The following is an 18,543-nucleotide window of genomic DNA, read 5'->3' as shown; positions in this document are numbered from 1 at the left end:
AGACAAGTAAGCCATAGGTGATCTGTAACCCAATCCATCTTCAGTGCAGAGTCAAGAGCTTTTGTTTTATATTAAATACAGAGAATTGTCTGCTGCCTCTACCTGTGGTGTTGTGCAGATCAAGTTTAGGCCTGTCTGCTCTTCCCCTGCAGGTTCTGAGCTACAGTAGTGATTTCCCAACGTCCAGATCTGCTGTGTGGCAGCTCACTGAAATTTCAGCCGACACTTGGAGACTTGCAATTAGCAAGGTTATTTTAAGCACTGACCTAAGTTCCAGCAGAATGTTTATGGCATTATGACAGGAAGGAATCCAGTATCATATCAGTCACTTGGAAACCCTGTAAAGCTGATCTTGGAGACGAGACCCTCTAATTCACAGCATAAAATTGAATATCTGACCACGAATTTACTTCAGCTTTTGTTTTTAAGCTTTGAAAAGAGAGGAAATATCTACTTGGTTAATATTAGGAAGCTCAGAACTTATTTTAGGACCTGGTAGATCATATGCTTGGAACAAATGTATTAATAGGAAGTTATTACTTCCCTAATGGAGAGATTCACTGCTTACAAAACAGAGACTGTTACTTTTGCAATATTCACATTTGTAATAATTAACTATTACGTTCTAAATAGGAGAAGAAAATAACTTAGAGCTGTTGAACTTATTACAGCTGGACTCTATAACAATACCTTTTCGTTTCCCCTTGGTTAATTTGAAAAGAGCTCCCTCTTCTGCACAGGCTTTTGGTAACCCTGGATTCTGGTTTGCCCTGGATTCCTTTGGAATTCTCTGGCTGTCTAACTATTTCTAAGTCATGTTTAAAGGCCCAGTCATACCTCCACACCCTCATTTGCTGTCCATTCTCATTCCTCCCCCTTTCCCCCCTCCCTCCCTCCTTTTTTCTTTTTTTTTTAATTCATGGATCGGCTTTCTTGTTCCCACCCATCCTCATCCTTGCAGCAGTGGCAGACCTAACCTCACACAGGGAACCCTGACAAACAGCTCATCTGACTGCGTGGCTCAGAGCTGTACTGTGCAGCCACTTCATCTGTGTGCACTCACACGCAAGAGGAGCTTTTCTGAAGGCACTACCATCACAAACACTATTAAATGAGAGAGTTTCGTCTAAAGGAGAGTAAACGAAGAGAAGAAAAAACAAACAACAAAACCAACCAGCCAAACAAAATCCAAGAAAAGTTGCTGCTTTTGAAAATTATTTTCAATTATTTTTTGAAAATTATTCTATACATCACTTATCACAAGGGAACTGCTCCTTTGATATTGTAGAAAAATCTACTGGGGACAAAATGTACCTTTGAGAATTTAGAATATTAAGAAAACAATGGTGAAAACAACATAAATTCCTGCTGTCCTTTTAAAATATCAAAGGTATCCTGAGTTACATACAAACCTGAGATGGCATTCAAAACAACTAGCACCAAGCTAACTATTAGAGATATTCCAAATAGCAAAATTCAAAATACAATATAGGCAGCAGGCAAAGTCTTCAAATTTATCACAAGACCAAGAGCTGGAGATTTTGAATGAACTGACCATTGATATACTTTTGAGATGGTCAGCTTTCAGTAGGATATTGGAGTCACCCCAGTACCTGAATGCATACACACAGCTGAACTCTGGACATAAAGACAGAAACATTATTGTTGTTATTACACAGTTACCTTCCTACAGGGGAATAATTTTATGATGGAACGTTTCTTATGAAATACCATAACCTAAAATGATAAAATCTGAATTTAAATACATATATTTTCCATTTTAAATCAATTCCTGAACCTATAAATATGTTGACCTCTGTAGAAGTCTTAAAAAATGAGGGTAAAAGAATTTGATTGAAAGATGGCAGTAAAATCACCATTAAGGCAATTTCTTTTTTCCAGTGCTTAGTGAAAAAACAGATTAGGACTATTGACTTCAGAGTAGAGAGGAGACAAATTTGACTGCAGCAGTTTTCCAGGTTTGGGCACAGTTGCTTGCTCTGTGCTCAAAGATTATATCCTATGCTTCATTACCTGTTTTACTCAAGTCATTTGAACAGTATTATATAAAGATTTTTGGCTACGTTTTTTTAAAAATCATTGCTTAAAATTATTTCAAATAATTTCAGTTAAATTTTTCTTCAGTTTCAGCTTCAAATAATTCTAGCTTTGGAAATATTGTATCTTTCCTAGGAAAAATGTCAGTTTTCATCAGTTGCTAGCATTTAAACAGGGCTACAGTAGATCGTATCCCTTTTGCAATATGAAATAGGTTTTCTAAGTTAATTAAAATTGTAATTTTATTTATTTAATTTTTTAGGCAACAATGGCATGACACATTGAGATGTTATGATTCTACAAGGGTATCCTCTGGTTTGGGGCTTAAAGTGTAAAATACTTTTGGAGGAAGAATAACTGAGAGTGAGTAACTCAGTTCTCTCTTTGAAAGTTGATTCATACCTGCCTAATAGCAGGAAACCCGTTTCCTTTGAATATCAGGTAACTCCAAGAAGCACATCTCAGAATGTTGTTTGCATTTCTAGGTAGTTTTTCCTTGTTGACTGCACTCCCTGTTCCAGGAGGGAGCAGTAGATGACTCAAATTGGGTGAGAAAGGCACTGATAGGATGGAAATGGACCACCATCCTAATTAGGAAAGCTATAAAAACCCTAAAATCAAGCCATGGTGAAAGAAATATGAGCAGAATAATATACATGAGCTGACTTTAATAATGAAACTCTGCATAGGAGGATAATTCAGCAGAGCTGGAAGGTTTCATCATAAGTGTTTTGAAAGATCTTTATTACTAACTCTGCAAAATGGGACACATTTTCAGCAAGTTATTCTGGAGATGTAAAAGAGAGGCGGCCAGAAGTAAAACATCTGAGGTTAGAGTTAATGGATGAGTCATATGTTTTCCCTGAAATATAAATACTTTCGGAAGGCTTAGGTAAAATGCTCAATGAAGAGTGACACTCACAGTCAATTTCATCACTTGTGGGTCTTATACAGTCTAAATAGAATTACTGAAGGGTGTGTGTGTATTGATATTATCATTATATTTATTTATTTATTTGTTTGTTTGTTATAATGAGGGGGTTGGCAGTTATTTTTAGGGTAAAAAGATTCAGAATTTATATGAAAGGCTTCTATTTTCAAACTTTCAACATCACTGTAACTTTTTTCAATTAGATACTTTTGCTTGAGGTTGAATTCCTATGTTTTTCCCCTTGAGCTAACCTTTTCCAACCAGACAGCTGACATAATTTGTATTATGAACTCAACATTTTTTATATAAAAGACTAAAAATGTAGTCCTTGTTTGCAACCAGCTTGATCTTTTATGAGTATAGCAAACTGACCTGGATAAGAAGAGTTAAGCTAGTTTCAAATTTTCCAGTTAAAGAAATCTTCACTGGAAAAAAAAATCTATTAATTTAATTCAGAATTTTACAAAGAAATGTTGACTAGAAAAACTTCTTAAAAGCAGAATAGGCTTTTTTCCCATGATATCCACTTTGTCTAGGTGACACAAATGTGTATGATTAAAAACAATTGTTTTTGTGATTCTCAATGGCAATAAAAGAGACCAAAATTCAGATCTCTTCTCTACTTGGTATCTGCTGATTCACACAAGTGTAGCTATGCATCAAAGACCTACACACAATTCAAGGTGGGTATCAAGAAAAGTGTTGTATGCATGATCTTTTCTTCTTCTAAGATTTTTAAGATAAAATTCAATTTGTGGATTTGAAAATACCAGAATAGGATGGTTTTATTCTCTTGCAGATAAATAACCAAGTCTTAATACAAAAGTGGGAATGTTCAAACTTAATGAAGATTCAATCAACAGATAGTTGTATTATTTCCCCTAAAATTTTCCCCACCAAGTCTTTATTAGCAGAAATGGTAAACATTTCGTTTAGAAGCAACAAATAGATTGAAAGCAAAGCAGATGAATTTTAAAAGTACATTTATTTCAATCTACCTCCCTAATTAAAAATTAAAGTTTAACAACAAATCTTCCAAGTGCTTGTCCAATTGCCCGTATTTGCATTTGTTTAATATTTTCAGAATAACCACAGGAAGAAATGCAGCTATGTGAGGTAAAGAGATGTAGCAGATATTAATCTCTCCTTTTGATAAGGAAAACATCAGTGAACACCACCTTTGGCATTTTCATTACTGTAATTTAAACTGAGTATCAGTGAGAATCACTTTTTTCACTGCACACCCCTTTGCTGCAGCCTATCTTCCATTAACACCAGCAGAGACTGAAGGTTTAATCTGTTCCTCCCTACACTTTCAAGTTTTTTCTTTCAGGAAACAAGGAATTAAATGGATCTGCTTGGAGTGCACACATTGACTCCCTTGTTAGTCTAGCAAAGAGCTGAACTGAAAACAGTTGGACCTGCAGATTTCACTCACACCTTTCAAGCTTAGTGTCCTATTAATCAATCCTCAATGCATTACCACTACAAAGTATGAGCTGACATATTAAAAGATATATACTGCAATTCAAAGACCCTAAGTGGAGTCAGACTTGTCTGTAATAACATTTCATCATCCTCCTGGTAAACCAACAGATAAGTAAGGTTACTGCAGAGGAACACTTCCTCTAAATTACATTTCTAAAATTTCACAGAGAGCAAATAGAATAAATAGCTTTAACAAGGACCGCATTTTTAGTCTTTTCTATAAAAAATATTGAGTTCATAATCAGTTTTGGATTTTGCTCTGAAGGATTTAATAATTAAAAACTCTAAACATGGTCTTTCCTAGGAAATGAAAGGCTGGCTAAAACCAGTTTTCCTTCTCCTATTCCAAGTAACTGATTGTCACATTCTTGACATTTCTAAGCAATGAGATTACATCATTTTTTTTTTTTTAAGAAAACAGCTGTTACATCCAATATTCATGACCTATAAGTTTTCCATATCAAGTTATTCAGCTGTTCTTTCAGTCCATGTGAGTTGCAGCGAAATGAAACTGTGCAAAAGACCAAATTGTTTTATTCCATAGTTAAATGAATGCACATATTGTTCCAAAGCAACAGAAAGAAAAGAAAACCTGCAAAAATCTTGGTCTTATCACTGCTCCAGTGGACTGGAAGCCCCTTATTCATCCCACACACAAAATCAGTACAGTATTTTCTTGCATATTTCACATTGCTTCTTATTAGCATTTGATGTGCACAGCTGTATGTGCTATGTGTGAATAATTCTTACAGAACTTCATAGACAGAAATAAAGGAAGGGATAGCACAGAGATTTTTAAGACAGAGCACAGATACTTTTGAAGATCCATGCCGGCTCTCCTAATCAGCTACCTCAAATTCAGCCTATCTTGTAATCTTTTTCATTGGTTTTGGTTTGTTTGGATTGTTTTGGTTTTTTCAGTGAAGGGTAAGTACATTTGGACAACAGGAGTTTATCACGTTGCTATCTAGAAAAAATATTTAGATAGTAGATATTTAGATGGTCCTAAACTTATCAAAGGAAGCTAAGCAAAATCATTAGTCTCCTTAATGCATAAGGACATTTCTCATTCTAAAATTTTATCATGCTGGGATTATAAAACATTTCCAGAATGCTGTTAAATTGATGTCTGCACCACTTCCAGAAAACCGATTTTGTAATAACACCACAAAATATAAGTGCTCATTTTGATTTAAATGAATTGTGAACTGTAAGCAAAACAGAAAGAGGACTGTGCTGCTACAGAGAGAGCTGGATTTAGGGTCTGCCTGGGAGGGTGAGGGGTGATAACAGCAGTGATCTCATGGATGGTTTGAACTGCCATAACATGCTTTTACTGCTGATTTTGCTGCCAGTTTATTTTGGACCTCATACGAGGCGCGTTGTGCCTGTGTGATCTGCACTATGTCAGGTATACAGTATAAACAACTTCAAAACAGCTGGCAAAGCCAGCCAAAATATTAAGTTACCCAGTGATCCATGCAAACCTGAAGAAGCTTTAATGTTGTATCCAAGCAGGAAGATCTGGGGTTATAGGTATCTCCATCTTCAGGGACACCCTTAATTTAAACACTATATATATCCTGCTAGTGGTATTACCATGCTGGTATTTTTCTGACATAGAGAATTCACTGTAGATCTTGAATGTTTCAAGGTAGAACGAGTATATATTTATACCTAAATTATATATATAAACATATGTACATAAATGCACAGATATTTCTCTGAGGGTTCTTCCCACTACAATATCATGTCTTCACCACTACAATATCAAGCATTTTATTTTGCAAGTATACTAAACTTGACACATTAGTAAAGACATTTTTTTTCAGATAAATATTTTTTTTAAATTTGCAGATTACTATTGGTAATGCTCCAAATTTCTGTGCATGTGATAGCAAACTTTTCCCATCCCTCCCTGCATCTTTTTTCCCTCCTCAGCAGCAAAGGCAGCAGCTGGGCAGTTCCTGCAGCTCCTGCAGCACTAGATGGTGCTGCAGCACAGCGGCAGCAGAACCTGCTGCCTCTGAAGTCTGCTGGACCTGAATGTCTCACTGCTCTTTTTAATACTGAAATTACTGAACATGTTACAAAAGAGTAATGCCCAGGGCCTCTGGGTTTTCATGTTTTGTTGTTTTTTGGGGTTTTTTTCTTCTTTGTTTTAATGTAAGTTCCAGCTTTCCATGACACTATGCTTTGTGTGGTTTTCTTGCCCATGCTGTAAGAATAGAAATAAGGAAAAAGAAGAAAACTGATATACATAATGAATGCAATTAATTACACACAAAGTAATTTTTTAAGCTTGTAACTTATCAACTTTATCTTATACAATGAACCAAGAAGACAAATAGCAAAGACCTTCCTACAATACTACAACACTAAATTTGTACCTTTTGAAAGCAATTTTTCTAATGGAAATACAATTAAATAAATGAGTTACAGAAGTAACTAAACAAAACACAACTTTATAAATATGTTATTTACACTTAAAAAAGTAATTCAAATGTGTTATTAAACTCGCCATTTCTGTACTTCCATACAGTTCAACAGCTTCCCAGGAGTATAAAGTTGCCTATGTGTGCATTTGCAAAACTCTGTCTGAAATGTCCATTATTTTCCTGGTTTTCTTTATATCCTTAAATGCAAAATTTTTGACTTTGTGTATTTATTTTTAATTTATTACTTCTCCTGTTGTTTTTTCTGTTATTATTATTATTATTATTGTTTTGTTATTGTTGTTAATATTATTATTATTTCTGTTTGGTTGGCCCTGAGAAGAAGACTTCCATGCACTGGGTAATTTGCCAATTGCAACTGGTTCTGCAAGAAAGCAAAGTCCACTTGCTGGGAACAGTTTGATGTAGTGAGGCCTTCAAAGACTTGAGGCATTTAATAATTGCTGTTTAATGGAGAATTCTTAGAAATTCTTATAGCTATCTAATTTATAGTTCCTCCTCATTTGCTGTATTTCCCTATTAAAATTAAATCACCTCCTCTCCATAAATGCAAAAAGCTGCATTTCTTATACAAGGAGAAATTATTCAAGCATCAAGGCAAGAAAATCATTAGTCATTCAGTCATAACAACTAAATCTTCACCTTTCGCATGGCAACAAACAAATCTAAGCATAAAACCTCCAATAAAATCAGCAAGGTCAGATTCTAGTAATGCAGGACTGTGCCAACACAAAGCCAGATGCTGACTACCTGGATTGCTGCAGGAACATACCACAACTATACTCAAAACTGTTTGAAGAAAAAGCAGCTCCTACACCCTGATACCTTATGCATCCATTCATTTGAGAATACTAGAAAATGTATTAAACACTTTAAACCTGATTTTTTTTTTTTTTAAAAAAAAAGGCCCCATGTGTAGTAATGTCATCTACTTCCCTCCTTCACTTTTAATGCAGTAAGTTTTGTTAAAAATGTGCTCTTTCTGACTCCTGCTCTCCCCACAGAACATGGTACAGGTCCAGGTTAAGAAAGGAAGCAGGGATTTTTGAAGCAGCAATTCAGCATGGCAGCAGATGACTCAGCATTGTACTCAGCAAAGGACAAACAGGAGGAAGAAAATTAAAAAGGACAGAAATCAGATGGGAGTTTTGGAAGACAAAAACTTTAAGGGAGAGAACCTGACAACTGAAAGGAAAATAAAACTGGGGAGAGAGAGGCTGGAAAATAAAGCTAGCAACCAACACCTAGAACATGATTTGTAACCTAACAAATAAAAGTCCCAAGCCTATCTGCACCAACATGTATTCTTGTGAATAAAGGAAAATGTCTTCTTCTGAAGTTTTTAAGACACCTATATAACATGGGTTTTTCCTTGGTAATTTTCAAGCAACCTCTTTAATAACTTGCAGGTGTGGCTCTTTCATTCTGATTTGCTGTCTCCTATATCAGATAACACAGTAGCAAAGAAAATCCATCTCATAATTGAGAATTGATCAAAATTCACAAATCACACCCAAATACTGTGACTACAAATCTGAGCACTGTAATTTAAATTGTAGTGGAGATCACCATGAAGTCTTTGCAGCTCAAATGCTTACTTTGGTGATTTAGGTATTCATTAGCTTAAAAAAAAAGGGAAGATAAAACAGACGTTGAGAGATACTATAAATATTTCATTCATAATTAGGATCAAAACCAAATCTTCAACAGATTTGGGACAGGGAATTATTTATTCTTGCAGATCTCAGCTGAAAATCAAAAGTGTATAACTTAAATTGTAATGTGGTAAAAAAAAAATGTCTTCATCACTCCTTATTCTACCTGAAGTTTGAAAGTAATACAGCATTCAGTATTATTTGAGGTTTTTGAAAGCAAACAGTCCTATTTATAACCAGAAATGCAATGTTCCTCTGGAGAAAAGAGAGTGGCTCCCTTCCCATGTATTCTATTTACCTCTGTTTTAATTCCTCATACTGAGCTGCTGGTCTAGATTCATAAACAAGGTGGATACTTAAAGTACTCTTTGAAGAGAAGGTTATATTTGTAATAATACATATGAGGTTACCCATTTTACTGTGTAAAATTTGGTATTTTAATCCAATGGATCAAAATTATCTATTTCAAGGTAAGACCCTAGTCCTGTGTGAAAAAGGGATCCTGTACCCAATAACAGATAAACAAATGTGCAGTAAACTGTTTTATCTTCAGTTCAGCAGTTAAACTGGGCATCTGAACTTTCAGGAAGTCCCCATAAATACCATATGAAAGTGCAGATGACCTTAGCAAATAAAACATAGGCTAGCTGCCGTGGTACCATGTCTGTACAAATCCTACTGTATTGTCCTTGGAAATATCCCTCTTACCTTTCTTTTTTCATGAGTCTTACAGTATCTGATATTATTCTTAAATGTCCAGATTGTGAAATTCTTTTATTGCCTAAAAGTCCTGAATTTAATTAAAAGTATTTTAGCCCTGTCTTCTCCCTCAAAATACCTGTGGAAGAGCAACTAAGAGCATTCAGTTTAGTATCTCAGCTCTATGGTGTTAGAGCATAGCTGGCTAATGATTTTGCAAACTTCCATTGGATGATTTTATCTGCTCAGCTTCTGGACAGTGCTGAGATGCAGAAAGAGGTGCCAACCATACCTTTCATATGAGTTGATTACATGGTGTATCAACCACTTTGCTCATCCCACACAACTCAATGGTCTGAAAATACAATTCTATTTCTTTATTTTGTGGGGTCTTTTGAATATTTTACTGTACCCAAAAGTACAGATACTTGGGACCATTTAAAATATAACATTTCTCCTTGCCTATAATTTCTTTTTCCCCAGGGGTACTAATGGTACTCTGTCCCATCAGGAGATTTTATTCTGTCAGTGTATAAATAGACACAGAGTAACCTCTCACTATCTGTGAAGCACAAGGTGAACTGCAAACACAGAGATCTTACACACATTAATGGTGCCCTACAGTGAACTGTACTATAGTTTCTCTAATACTACAGGCCAGGTAATTCAGAAAAATTTTTGAGGAAAAGCCAGAAATGCATGAGGAATAAGTGCATATGCAAATTCTGAGGTGGGAGTAGTGGCACTGTATTTCTGTTATGGTACTACAAACATACACATACAAATACACTTCCACATATATATGCCCATATGTGTATGTCAGTTATAAAAATAACATATTTCATCATTTCAGATCACAATCACACTGGAAATGCACGTATAAAATCATCTTTTCCTTATACATTAGCAGATAAACTATCATTAAATCTACAGAACCTATTCTGAAGAAATTTACTTTCTTGCCTATGAAATATCTGTTGTTTTTTTCATCAGAGGCCAATGTATTCATCTTAACACAAAGAGATGAAAGGCCACAGCAAAAGAGAAGACTATACCTTGAAGCTTGCTTCAAGTCCCTTTTGAAGCATGGAGCCACAGTGAAGGGCATGTATGGCTCCAGAGCCAGCTGAGGAGAATAAAAGAATATTGCTCCGACATTTATGTGATAACTTTTCTCAGCTACACAGATTATGAAAAGAAAGTGCACTGCTCAGTGGGAAAGGGAAATTGCAGTGTACTACTAGTAGATTTTATATTCTGTGAAAACTTACAAATGTTTTGTCAGAACTTTGGAGTGCTATGATTGCTGTAGCAGTAGTGCTGTAATGCAGTGCTGCTTTATGCCTTTTGAATTACGTGTGTTTTCCAAAAAGAAATGGAAACACTTCCAAAAAAAAAAAAAGTGCTCCATCTTCGGAAATGCAAAGGTTAGAATCATAACTGGCTACATGGAAACTGCTGTCTTTCTCCAGGAAATCATTTACAGGGAAGCTGGTAGGTATTAGCTCTCCTTTTGCCTTCTCCACAAGAAACTATATAGAACCTGTGTGTTTTGCTGATTTACAAAGGAACCACATCAATTCACAGTGGGGTTTCTAACAGCTATAGAGAACGGGATATCATTCTGAGGAGTAATTCACATAATGCAAGAGGCACATATCCAAGGATATTTAAAAATCACCAACTTTCAGAACCTGTTCTTACTAAAACACAAGTTTGTTATTGAGATATTCATGTTGCATTTTTAGCATTCAGACAGAATCATCCTATAACCTGAAATTTCTTCTGTCAACTCTCCCATAATAAAAGTTCATGAGGAAATTTTAAATGTAATGTAACAAACTCAAAAATTTATTACATTTTATGCAATTTTCTGTGCCTGACTGTGCCTGTTCCCTTATGCCATTTTAGAGTTTTTGAAAATTTACTATAAGTGACATGTAATTATAAACTGAAAAAGCAACAAGCTTAGCTCCTATAATGGCTAATAAGAAATACATCCACAAAGACTACTGATATATACAAAGCAAGAAAACACCTATGGACACCATAGTTCACAATGCACATCAGAAATAGGTGATTGTTATAATACATAATAATATTCTACCTTGCAACATATAGACTCACACAAATAATCAATAAAACACTCACCACTAGGATTTATGTGGCACAGCTTTGGTGTGTCTGCTTTTGCTTACAGACACATCTATATTTGCATAGATATTCATAAAAAAATTCTTGCAACAAATCACAGCAATCATAACAAATTCCCATTACTTACTTTTGAATAAAGATAATTACATACTGTCAATGACCACTCATTTTAAAATTTGACAGTACTAAATCTTACTCACACCATTGAAATAGCATTAATTTATGGTTTTCCAGGAAATCTGAACATCAGTATGTGTTATTGTCATCACATACACAAATACTAAACAACACAATACATTCTCTCAGCAAATGCTTTAACTTGCCCAATGACTTGACAAACAAAATTTTTTCATCATTATGAAATTTATATCATTACAGCATTGCATTCAGTAAGCATTCATATTTTAATTAGACTATGATATAGGCTAGAGGAGACTGTAATAGGTAACATATGTGCTGGAATTTGATAGTCACTTTAATATTTCTCTAGAGACCACTGGTAGAGCATATTAGGTCATTTTCTACAGCCTGTATTAACATATTTTAATGTAGGACCAATATCATCCTCATCACAGGCAAATGTTCACCTTTTTCTCCTGACTGCTGAACAATCTAAATGTCTATTTTAGGACAACCTTAAGACCTCCAAAGCATTGCAGATGCTACTGTACTCTACAAACTCTCGGAGTTACACACCACCCTTCTGTGTCCAAATATGTCACTGAGAACTAATGAATGCATCTCTATCCTTGGAAGAAATATCACAGGCTGCAGAATTTTTGCTCAGTGTGTCATTAGGTGTTTGCTTTGTTTCGGTAGAAACTCAAGCTGATTAAAGGAGCTGTTCATATTGTCCCTTGCTTTAAGGGAAGAGCTTAGATACTCCACACATTGTTCAAAATTCCTTTCCAAAGGCCATGTATATGGGCCTCAAGTGAGTAAATCATGTAACATATGCCTTTCCTTTTGCCTTTTTTTTTTAATCTGTTTTGCCCAAGCCCAGATGGAATATCCAGTACTGATGTCCTACCACTCCAAGGAATATTCAAATCCCTTTGTCACAAGAATACTAACTCCAACAATTTTTATTGGTCATTTTTTCTGCCTCTTCAGAAGGAAAGTCCAAGCTTAAAACGGTCCAGAATGCTGTCTGCAACATATATTAATTATTCATTTATCCTGTTAAATTATGCAAGCCAGATCTTCCATTATCACTGGGGCTACCAGTTAAGGCTTCTCCAGCTTTTAGCTATTTTTATTCCCTTGATACATAGATAAGAGCAGACTAACCCAGTAGTGCTCACTTCTCTACTCACAGATAGGAGCCTCTTATTGTTTCTCAATTTTTTCTACTTTTCACTAGCTCCCAATTCTCTGAGCCTCTTATTTTATTCTAACCAGCAGCCTTCTATCTTAATTTGATCCAGCTTTCTTTAAAAGGCAACAGAATCTCCAGTAAAATATATATACTCTTTCTGTGTTCATGCAAAGCACAGTCCTGCGTCATTTTGCTCAGCTTGTAGATGTGTAAGCAGCACAAGAACACCTCTGTTGCTCATTTCAGTGAAAGTATTCTGCTGCCTAAAATTTTGCATTATATCTTTAATACCTTGTTTCAATAATTTCTCACACTGTCCTCTTAGCCAGGATTTAAATTTAAGGAAAAAGAACAACTAAAAACTCTTTGTTCCTCAAAAAAGTAGAAATAGAGATAGTGAAGGGATAATGGTCACATGATATTTGATCTCTATCCAAAGTTCATGAAAAAATTTGTGGTGGGAGTCACAAGGAAAGATGAGAGATCCTGTCAAAAGATGTTTGTGACTGACCCAGGTATCCTGGAAAAAAATGACTGAAGCCTCTCTACTTGGAAAGAGAGACATCAGTGTCTGCAAAAAAGACACTATCACAGCATAAACTATGTTTGTTTCTATGTCAATATATAATATATGGTTCAGATATTTAAGTCACAAAGGAGGGGTGGAGAGCTTTACTCCAAAATAAGTTAGAAATAACAGACATCTCAGATACAGAAGATTACACGAGAACATCCCAAATTACTTTTTTTTTTTTTTCAAAAAGATAGAAAGCAGTTATCAATAGTTTGAAACAGTAGGCCCTTCCTTGTGAGAGTTAAGGGATATAATGTAAAGCAGAACAGGAGTTGAAGCCAAGTTATACCTCAGAAGGATTCCAAGAAAGATTTTGCTGTAAAAGCAAATATATTTTATTAAAACTATAAAAAACTGAATGGATCACAAAAGCATCTCAGCATTTTAAGACAATACAAGGACACAGAGAGCATTCCTATATTTGCTTGTAGCAAAACCATCACTTTTTGAATCTCTTTTACAATGTTGGTAACAGCTACATCAGATGTGTTAGAGCAATGTAAAAGTATCTTAGAACAGCTTGAGTTAAGAGTGGTGCCAGATGAATGACTAAAATAGGGCATTCTGGGATCTGAAGAGTTACAGCTCATCCAACTATCTTCCTGAAGCACTCGTGTGAAGCTGAGCTTTCCAGGAAATTTCCCAAGGGACAATATAAGAAAAACCTCCCACTCATGCTATGTGGCCAGTTCTGAGAAAGGGCATTGCAAAAGTGAGGCAAACAAGTATTTTCAAATAATCAGTGGTGGTTAGTAAAGCCCTGTCATGCAGCATGAGAAGAGACTAGCAGCAAACACCAAAATCCCTAGGGAACAAGCCACAACAAAGAGGCAATGCTCTTGATTACAGAAAGAGCAGAAGCACAGACAGATCTGCAACTGAGATACTGAGGAAGTTTTCACAAGAGAAGGAGATGATGCATGCTGAGCAGTTTTTCCAAGGAATAATATAAAGAGTCTGCAATGGCCTGGGTCCCCAAACCAGTCTTATCACCACAAGCCAACTGACAGCCAGGGGAAAGAAATCAACTCTAAGCATCCAAAACAAATAGAAAGCTTCATTAAAATGGAATCGGACGTCTCCTGGCTGATGAAAAGAAACTATGAGAAAACGAAAAATTGTTTGTCTTACTGCTACATTTGCATTTTGAAAATTATATTCAGAAACTATTATGCTATAGATTTTTATCCAGAGTCTATATAATTCATTTTTCTCATTATGATTTGGACAAAGGAGCAGAAAGAAAGCTTCTTAAATTTGCAGATGAAAACAATGAGTGTGCTTGGAGGAGATACTTGTGGAATGAGATAAAAGAAAAAAATATTAATAATGGACAAAGGTAAAATCCTACATGTAAAATTTCATGGGTAAGAGAGAGGTGAAAAAATATATTGTGGGAAAGGAGATTAGGAGTTACAGTGAATTACAAGCTGAACTTGAATCAACCATCTGTTTTGGAAAACAGAAAATACTAAACTGGTATGTATTGTTTGACAGCTATGTGAAACACTTTTTCCAGTCTACTCAGCAATAGTCAAGCTTCACACTGAGCCCACTGTCAAGCCTGGGCACAACAATTCCAGAATGACACACATCATTGGGAAGTAGCCCTTCAGGAATATTATCAGAGGACAGAGGGATAAAATAAAAAAATCTGTATGAAGTTCTAGTTGTGGGGTTTTTTTGGTTTGGAATTTGTTTTGTTTTGTCTTTTGCTTAGTTTTAGTTAATTATATATTAGATAAACTATTCAAAATTTATCTAAAGTCTATATTATATTCAACCACATAAAATAATTTCACAGCACTTGTTTCTACAGTCATATTTCTTTTTGTCTGTATACAGATTTAAAGGTCAGCAGGTCACAGAAGCCCTGCATTCGTAATGTGTTTGGTTAAAACTTTGCTTCATTTGTTTACATAGGTAAAACCCTTAGGAAAGTATTTTATGAACTCCCATTGGCACTTGTGACTTCACAAATAAGCTCTAAAGAGAAGAAAAACCATGAGGAATGCTATTTATTCTCTGACTTCTATTTATAAACAGAATGTATTAGGGGACATATGAGGGTGAGCTGTATGTACAGAATATTCTCATTTCATAGGCAGGCACAGATCAGTTCTGCCTGTGCTCTGAACCAGCCCAAAGCTGTGTGCAAACACCACCCACAAGCTCCACAGACCTCCAGTTACAGCTCAGCGCCGCGCTAATACAGCCACAAGCAATTCCAGATCAGAGCTAGCACCAAGCCAAGCAAGATTTCTCATGCCTGCCTGCAGAAATACCTTTTCACAGCATCTGCTAAAAATTTACTGCACATTGTGGATTTGGTCCTTTCTTTCCGTCAAAAGCTGGTAACGTCTCCCCTAATTTTTTTAGAAAAATGGTGGGACCATTTAAAAAATCGAGATCAGCTCTCTGTTTGTTTAGGACTGATTACAGTACAGTCACTCTGGTTAGTGTTAGTATACAGTGTTGTATTTTAAGACAGCTTACAGCTACAGTCCTAAAATAAACACAAATAAAATACCATTGCACTGAGTATGAAGGAAGACTATGTTCACATAAGCAGGCCTCAGAATGCAAGTCTGAAGACAGCTCAGTCTGGAGATAACCTTTGTGCTATTTTTGGAGACTGCCACCTTCAAAAGCATGCTTCATCTGCTGCAGCAAACCAGGCCATGCAAAGGAACATACACTTAAAGTCCCAGGCACTAATTATTTGAATTTTGCCTTGAATTTCAAATGAATGTCCCCATTTACTGGAATGTTAGGAATTTTAGTGGAATTTTATTTGGGAGTTTTAGGTACAGAAGCCCACTAAAATCAGCGGGAATATTTCTGGGTGTTTGTGAGATGTCCAGTCAGGTTACTGATAATGTTTTATTGCCTGCTTTTGGAGTATGAACATGTTCATGAATATGGTTCTGACTGTTAAATTAAGTGATGAGCAAATACCGTCTCAAAAAATTCTGATAATTAAGTGGTTTCTCTTATCTCCCTTAAAAGGATTTATTCACTTTTTAACACAGGCTGTCAGACCTGCTTCAGCAGTTAGGAAAAGTCCTTTTGTTTATTTTACTGACGGCAGATTTGAATGAGACCCTTTTTCTGAGAAGTCTGTGACATAAAATTCATCTTACCTTCAGCTGTACCAGGTGCACATCCACGTGCTTGCTCTCCGAGTCCTGCTGGACGGAGTAGGTCAGATCCCGGACTCTTTCCGACGTCATCCGGAGCCAGGTCTCAATTTCTGGCAAGTGGAGAACAATCTTCCAGTCAGCCCCGGTGTGTAGAGGAGGTGGCTTTTCATACTGCTGGCCTGGGTCAAGGTCCTTCATGACATCCCCTTCCCCTTCTTGTTCCACTGTGGGAGTCATGTTGATGAGCATGGGAGAGGCATCAGAGGGCATCGGATCCAGGTCTGGCGTTCTCATGGGAGAAAGCGCTACGTCCATGGCTAACATGTGGGAGTCTAAACCGTACTTCTTTCAAAAATAGCTGCAAAGATAAAAAGAAAACAAGCTGCTGTTTTAAGACTAACTTTAGCAACAAAATACTCAAAGGCAAGCAGTAAATGATAATGTCTGAAATTTATTGCACACCTAAATAAATTCTTCAGCCTAAAAATCTATGCTGGAAGGTCAAGACTAAATAGACTTTTTCAAAATAACTTTGTTGATTTGAACAGGATCTTTGTATGAGAAAATTAACGAATACTGCATTTATCTCATTGTAATTTCCAATTGTAATTTCTCATCTAATTTCCAATCAACTTGGAAATTATAGTTTTCATTAATGAAAAATATGTTTTGATTTTTTTTCAACTGCAACATAAATAAATAAATATTGACAAAGTCAGCAGGACTTTACTGAACTCCACAAGTTAATACAAGACTGGTATTCATAAACTAGTACATATTAGAACATATTCCTTGGCCTGAAATTTAAGACTAAACACAGAATATTTCAAGATTTATTTAAATTTTCGAATTGTCCACTTGACTATTGATCATGTAAGACAAAAAATTTGCCAGCAAACTTGAGGAAATTATTGAGGACACTTGGTTGATTTATTGATTTTTGTTTAGAACTTTAAGTTCCAATAGTTTTGTTAGATTAAGGACTGTTACAATAAGCAACAGCTCTAGCAAAACATAGATACAATCATTCCCAAGGTCAAAATACGTACCTAAAATTAAACCATCGTTTTACAAAGTGGCTTTATGAAAGCCCAAATGCTGTGTCATCAATATACACTTATGAAATCCACTGCAAAAAGTCAGTAAGTAAAACATTTTACTTTGTACCTCTTCCTCTGTATGTTCTAGTTACTTGTGTACTATGCATGAAGGCTGCTATAAACCCTACACATAAAAAAAAAAACCAATTAAAAAAACCAAACAAACAACTTTACTTACTTAAGATAAAATTTATAAGATTGTAGAAAAAATAGACTTTTCATTGTCAAATCAACACTATGACTACTGACTTATATTCCTAAATATTTCACTTGGAATCTCAGCATCCAGAGACCACTCGTGCAGGCAGTGAGAGTATCAGAGAAGTATCCAGTCACAGTTTCGCTTGCCATAGCCAGGAAGGACAAAAAATTTATATCTTATGTAAATTTGATTTTATTTCCTACCCTGCTACTACTTAGTAAATCAGTGATTGCACATCTATCACACTCACAAAACAATATATTAAAGTTATACTAAATATTAACACTAAATGTAAATTTGGCCCTTCAGAACAAAATTTTCTATCAGTGCAATGAAGCAAGAAAATGATAGAAGAATTCAAATATTCTCAGTGCCTGCTGCACAATTCCCAACTCTTTTAGCTCAAATTTTGAAAAATTATTAATTAAATGCTCTTAAATAAAAAGTTCTGCAGCAAAACTGGATGAAATTAAAATTCCAGGATGCCAAGTATTTTTTAAGTTCATCTCTTTACATTGCCTATTTTTCAGCTTCAACTCTGTTGCCATAAGTACTCAGCATAAATTGTTAGAAAAAACAGCGTAATAATTTCTTTGTCAGAGACATTGCTGATCATAACCCTAGTTCTAGCACAGAATTCACCTGTTCTAGCAGCCAAAACTATCTCAATATTTTAAACATATTCTTCACATTATTTCCTCCTGAAAGTGAAATTTTGGTGAAACACACGTGGTCCTTATTCGTGTATGTTTATTGTTAAACACG

The 18,543-nt window shown here is 35.5% G+C and overlaps 1 protein-coding gene across 6 annotated transcripts in view; it reads right to left on the bottom strand.

Annotated features, from left to right (window-relative positions):
• Positions 1-18,543, bottom strand: part of AKAP6 (A-kinase anchoring protein 6) — a 259,455-nt gene that overhangs the window by 193,497 nt on the left and 47,415 nt on the right. For 4 of the 6 annotated variants that reach the window (XM_088057688.1, XM_088057686.1, XM_088057690.1 and 1 more), the window contains exon 2: positions 16,477-16,834. In XM_088057688.1, the coding sequence (XP_087913814.1) occupies positions 16,477-16,800 (324 nt within the window). In that variant the 5' untranslated portion in view covers positions 16,801-16,834. The other 2 variants (XM_088057687.1, XM_088057689.1) reach the window with 2 other exon arrangements.

This window comes from Pseudopodoces humilis, chromosome 7, assembly GCF_049639895.1.
Source record: "Pseudopodoces humilis isolate 2021_Gansu_Grassland_sample_001 chromosome 7, ASM4963989v1, whole genome shotgun sequence".
NCBI lineage: Eukaryota > Metazoa > Chordata > Aves > Passeriformes > Paridae > Pseudopodoces > Pseudopodoces humilis.
The sequence above is the reverse complement of the archived record's forward strand: the minus strand, read 5'-3'. Positions and strand labels throughout refer to the sequence as shown.